The sequence below is a fragment of the Mastacembelus armatus genome, chromosome 3 (assembly GCF_900324485.2).
Source record: "Mastacembelus armatus chromosome 3, fMasArm1.2, whole genome shotgun sequence".
Lineage (NCBI taxonomy): Eukaryota > Metazoa > Chordata > Actinopteri > Synbranchiformes > Mastacembelidae > Mastacembelus > Mastacembelus armatus.
This window is the reverse complement of record NC_046635.1, coordinates 7506976-7512975: the sequence shown is the minus strand read 5'-3', so window position 1 is coordinate 7512975 and position 6000 is coordinate 7506976. Positions and strand designations below refer to the sequence as shown.

Here is a 6000-nt window from a genome sequence, read left to right as displayed (position 1 = left end):
TTTGTAGTCACACAGTGGCCATGCTTTAAAATATGAAACCAATTTTTAAAAGTAGAAAAGTTTAAATGACTTAAGAAAAGTGTCAAAGTTTCGTCCAGAAAAGCAAGTAGAGTAATAAAGTAGCAAACTACAGAACATGAATGGGCATTACTGAAGCGAGCCCACTCATTTGACCGCTTGCTGATGCGAAAATTGTATAATTTTATCCTAGAAATATTAATATAATATTAAAAAGTTTTAAATGGTCTCTAGTTTTTTAACTATACATCAGTTGGAATAAGTTCTGTCAGTTTTGTATCATTTTCTTCACATTTAAGTTAAATGTGTACAGATACACATACAGAATAGAAAAATAAAACTGGTTCAGACACAAAGGAAATAGCATTTCATTGGCTGAAAATTAATCTCACCCAAACTAATGTTTCTGATGTTCTCTAGATATGCTTGGAGGAAGGAGTGTGTGTTGCAATCACACAGGAAAGACAGACTGAGACTGAGAGAGAGAGAGAGAGAGAGAGAGAGAGAGAGAGAGAGAAAATTGTTCATATAATAGCCAACAGGCACACCTTTTTTCTTCATCTCCTGCTATTTCTCCCACACACAAGGCAAATAAAGGAGGTAAGAAGCAAACTCTTTGAAGCAGATTTTGACACTGGCTTTAAGACATATGTACACATTTTGCTTACTGTAGAGTCTAGAAATCTGAACTTTATGTGCTTTTATTTACACAGTCACAACTGCTATCAGTAACTTTGGCACAGGTTAGCACTGCTACTGCAGAGACCAAACAAGGTGTGTTCCTTAATATAGGAGTGTTTGCGTGCAAGCTGTTCTCCTTCCACTTTCCAGCTGCACACAGACAGGCCCAGTCTAGATGTACATTCACACAGGGACCTGGGACAGTGAGGGCCGCAGGAAACAGATTTGTTTCTCTACAAAGTACCGCTAATACAACACCTGACATACATGTGTGTGTGTGTGTGTGTGTCTGTCCTTATTTTAAAAATGCTATGGGAACAAAGATTAGGTTGTGAAGACGCAACATCCACTAAGAGACAATGACCTAGTTAATTTTTGGTTAACCATTAATTTTTCTGAAGTTACTAATAGAGTTTGGGAGTGAGCGTGGTGGTTAATGTTAGGGTTAGGGTAAGCTTTGAGTCAGTAAATCCACTGTCCCTACCAGGTTTTGTCTAGTGGTTGCAAAATTGCAGTCCAGCACTCATTTACTTGCATAAACATACTCTACATTTATTCTGGAGACAGACAGGTTTTCAATAATGAAACAAAGCAGCTCATTTAAAAGGGAAGTGGGTCTGTGATGTGGACATCCGTTTGTGTATGCTTTAGGCAAGTGACTTATTCAACCCATGTTTATATATAATAATGCATGTTGCACATTTTTTCAACGTGTATGTCAATTGCAAAACTGGTCCAAAAATTTTCATAAAATATAGAAATGTATGCATCTGTGGCATCTAGTTGATATCTACTGTTTCAGCTCATCTCCAGTTTGACATCGCCTCAATGGCTGATATGAATGGAACCCAGCTTACTGGCCCTGTGAACCTGCCTCTAACCGGCCCCAGCAACTCCAGCAGCTCTCGGGAGACAGACGCAGCTGTGGCAGTCCAAATTGTAGCTACCTTGATCATTTTCCTGGTGAGAAATCCTCTATGGCTCAAGCGCCAGGTTGTGTCATAAATATTGCCATATTATACAGGATTTTAAACACTGACATTGAGGCTGCTATATGATAACTATAATAATGGAGCAATCAGTTGGTTATGGGTTTTTTTCCACAAAGGAAACATTGTTAATGGCCAATGACTGATTGAATAAATTTTATCAATATCTTGATTATAAATTCCACTTGACATGTACATACAGTAGCTGAACATAGGCTATTATGTTGCTTATAATTTAATAGTTCAACATTTTGGGAAATACACAAGTCACTATGTTGTCCAGTTAGAAGAGAAGATCAATACCACACTCATAAATGTAAAGTAGATGTGCAGCTGCAGTCAAGAGCTACTTAGTTTAACTTAACAAAAACTGGAATCAGATTCAAACTTCCTCTAGAACAGATTAATCGAACCCTTAGGCAACAATGTCAAATAAAGCTCAGCTTTTTCTCTACAGAATAAAGTTGTGGTTTTATTGAAACTTTGCCACTGTGGTTTCCGTTAATGAGCTGAAATATTACACACCACATGTTGGTTTTAGAGATGCTCATGGCGGATGTTTTTAATTTCAGGCAAAGTCAGACCCTTGATAAAGCCCTTGATAAAGGAACCTAGCATCAGAAGTTGATAACAGGAAGTTGATAACATCATTAGGTTTAGTCGTGAGTGTTAGCATTAACCTTGTTAACTAATGTTAACCTATGGAAAAAGTTTCTAATTTCCAGCTGAGGTTGATGTTCATCTTGAATTCAATTCAATTAAATTGAATTTATTTATATAGTGTCAAATCACAATACAATCATCTCAAGGCACTTTACAAAAAAAAAAAAAAAAAAACTCCCTTTAATGGAAGAAACCTTCAGCAGAACCAGGTTCAGTTTGGGAGGCCATCTGCCTCGACTGGTTGGGGTGAGTGGATAGAGGAGAGAGAAAAGAACAACATTAAACAACAAATAGACACTGCAGGTTGGTGGGACCAGTAACTGCACATCAGGAATATACAGCTCCAGGACCAGAGACACCTGCAGAAGTTACAGAGAGAGGACAGAGAGAGAGGGAGAGAGCACAAACTAGGGGAGAGAGAGAGCACAAGGTTAGTGACATTCAATGGTGCCATACATGTGAGGGCGGAGGAGAGGGTTGCAATGGTGGCAAAACCATCTTTGTCCGCCATCACTCAGCCCTTCTTACTTTTCCCTGTTTCCAATCTTTATGTTAGGCCAAACTAACAGGTTGCTGTACATGGCTTCATATTTGACAAATTTATTAATATTCCTCTAAATGTCAAGTTTTTAAAATTCTGTCTTCAGAATCTAATAAGCTGGTTGTTTTGGTTCCTGAAGGTGGGCGTACCCTTGAATGGGCTTGTGGTTTGGGCACTTGGATTGCGAAGTAATCGGCACCTGGTGCGCAGAGGCAGCAGTGAGGAGACACGTGCTGCCTGCAGTTTCCGTGTTTATGTGCTGAACCTGGCACTGGCTGACCTGGTGCTGCTCCTGCGTACACCTCTCATGATAGGATACCTCGCTCACCAGAACAGCTGGCCGTTTGGCCGTGCCTTATGCCACCTGACCGTGTTTCTGCGAGGACTGGGGTTGTATGCCTCAGCTTTCCTTCTTTGTGCTGTGTCCCTGGAGCGATGCCTTTGCCTAATGAGGCCTGTGTGGGCTGGATTACGCCGACCCTCCTGGGCTGTTCCTCTGGCCTGTGGAGTCTTATGGTTTTTAGCCACCGCCCTGTCTATCCCCTACTTCTACAGCGCCGTACTGAAGGAAGACAAAGGGAAATATCAGTGTCTGGAGAGTGGGAACTTTACCATGGCACTGTTTATTACAGAAACAACAGCAGGTTTCATCTTGCCCCTGCTGGTGTTCCTGGGAAGTAACTTGGCTGTTTTGTTCACCATTCAGCAGGCCGTGCCCCCAACACCCACCTCCTCCAGCCTTTCAACCAACCGCAGGATGACCAGAATGTACCATGTGCTGTTTTTCACCATGCTCCTCTTTCTCACCTGCTGGGTGCCCTATTTTGTATGTCGGTTTCTGCGGGCCTTGACCACGGGACAACCAGAACAAATCACACTTCATATCAGGGCATTTAAAGGCTCATACATCTCGCTGTTTCTGGTGTACATCAAGAGTGCTCTTAACCCTGTGCTGTATGTGTTTGCTGCCCGAGGCCTAGGCCGCGCCATCAAAGCTTCAGTCGTCTCCACTATTGAACGACTTTTCAGCGATGATACGAGTGAATCCATTCGACGAAAGTCACTTAAGAACTCACAGTTGTGAGGCGTCAACAATAATGTTTTTACATTTAAAGGAGCTTTGGTGTTTGGCCTTTGATAAACATAAAATGTCTTAAATATTACTTTTAACTGGTTATTACTCCATTTAAGCAATCTTCTCATATCCCCCAAAATGCGAGAGCAGAACAGGTTTAAGAGATTATTAAGATAAAGTTTCAAATGGATTTAAACAGCAGCAAACAGGGAAAGACTTTATGTCATTATTACATTCCTCCATGTATACATATAAATCTGTTAACTGATTTTATCATGACTTAAAATGATGTTAGTTGGAGTAGTTTGGATTAGCCCTTTTCGAAAGGTGTTTCCTCCATTGAGGGACCTGTGGCATGATCAATCAACATTTCAGAGAAACACAACTCAAATGGCACAATGTGTGAAAGTTACACACAGTGAGGTGCAGTAGGATACATACAGATATCATCGGTGAATCAGACTAGTTATCTGTACGGGCAGCTAACATGATAGCGTGCAGGGTCACATTGTAAGTGTCAGCAGTAAAAGCACATGACTAAATACTCCAAAAATGCTGCTTCTGTTGTGTCTTGCTGAAGGCAGGGTCATGATTGGCATTAAAATGCATTCTCTTGTCTACTGTTTTGTGGGAAGGAAACAACTTTATTTTAAATAAAAAGCACAGGTCCACACATTTCAGTGCAACATTTTGAGCTCCAGTGTAACCATATTTGAATACTGAATGCTTAACTGCTACAGTGAGGGGATCCAGTGGTTCTGTTATGCTCTGGGGCATAGTTCGCCAGCATGATTAGGGTTCATGTGTTCTTAGGGGGAAGAATCATTGAAAATCAAAACAAACTTGTTCTGCAGGTCTGATGTTTATCCTACATTGAAAAATTTCTGTCTCAATGGGAGTGGTCTTAGGACGACAATGCCCCCATCCACAGGGCATGAGGGGGTCACTGGATGGTTTGATGAATATAAAAATGATGTGGATCATGTGCTGTGGCCTTCACAGTCATCATACCTCAACCCAAATAAACACCTGTGGGAGATTTTGGACTCGTGTTGGTCAAACTCATTGGCCGAAACACCAATAGAGGGAGTATATTTTGGGATAATGGTGTTCTTCTTGGCAGAAGAGTTCAGAGACTTGAAGAATCAATGCCAAGTGACAATGAAGCTGTTCTGATGGTGTATGTTACAGAATAATTGTCTCACTGTCAACAGACTGTTTTGTTAGTTTTTTTGGTTAGTTATTTTTACCCAAGTGTGTTACAAAAAATGAGCTTCATATTGCCCCTGAAGTCAATGAGCATATGCACCAATGGCTTAGAGGAATGTCACTTTACAAAATTTAGTGAATGTAAGCAGAAAATAATAGCAGTAGTGTCTTGTATGCCTCTTGCTACTGGGGATTCTGGGCTGGGATAAACAGGATTTCACTTTGCTCACTGAAAGAATGTAGTACGTTACATGAAAATCTACTTTAGATTTTATTAGCAAAATGGTTGCTTCATGTTGCTTCATGTATTTTTACATGGTAAAAAAATAAACTTCTTTGAATATACATGCTGCCTCTTATGTTAAAATAACTATTTTACTGGCTGGTCTCATTTACTGTTTAAAAGAGCTGTCCTGTAATGATAGTGGCTGGTGACTAGACGTACAGAGATTGTAACAAGTAGCAACAGCTGTAACATCTACACAGTGCAGATCACAGCCTTTGAAGTACAGTGATATACTCCTGTGTTGGTAGAAGGGACAAATAACAGAGAAGACTTAAATAAAGCTGCACATAGCACAATGTCAGATTTCATAGTCTTCATGGTTGCTTGATCCACATTTACCTTAGTGCACACCCAAGAAGTAGAAAGGTCTCTATGCCTATTGCAAATTTAATTCATAATTTAAAACCTAGTAAGTCAGTCTCAAACTTAGATTAAAAAGATTAAAATGTGAACAGGTATGTATGACATCTGAAATCTTAAATATGGTCACTCCTTTTGTTCACTCCTCATTCACCATAAGACAGTACTTTCACCTGAA

At 40.2% G+C, this 6000-nt stretch overlaps 1 protein-coding gene across 3 annotated transcripts; it reads left to right on the top strand.

The window, feature by feature from the left end:
* Nucleotides 1-481: 481 nt before the first annotated feature.
* Nucleotides 482-5521, top strand: LOC113138225 (C5a anaphylatoxin chemotactic receptor 1). 3 transcript variants are annotated; one of them, XM_026320512.1, is made up of 3 exons: nucleotides 482-618; nucleotides 1502-1662; nucleotides 3032-5521. In XM_026320512.1, the coding sequence occupies exons 2-3, from the start codon at nucleotides 1528-1530 to the stop codon at nucleotides 3974-3976; spliced, it is 1080 nt and encodes a 359-aa protein (XP_026176297.1). In that variant the 5' UTR covers nucleotides 482-618; nucleotides 1502-1527; the 3' UTR covers nucleotides 3977-5521. The 3 variants fall into 3 exon arrangements, with proteins under 3 accessions (XP_026176297.1, XP_026176299.1, XP_026176298.1); XM_026320514.1 differs by having other exon boundaries at nucleotides 490-618; nucleotides 1513-1662; XM_026320513.1 differs by having other exon boundaries at nucleotides 560-618; nucleotides 1483-1662.
* The last annotated feature ends 479 nt before the right edge of the window (nucleotides 5522-6000 follow it).

Excerpts from the sequence above, each read along its gene's own strand:
- LOC113138225 (XM_026320512.1), top strand. The coding sequence starts at position 1,528 with ATGGCTGATATGAATGGAACCCAGCTTACTGGCCCTGTGAACCTGCCT. Across the intron at positions 1,663-3,031 it reads CTACCTTGATCATTTTCCTG|GTGGGCGTACCCTTGAATGG; the intron begins GTGAGAAATCCT and ends TGGTTCCTGAAG.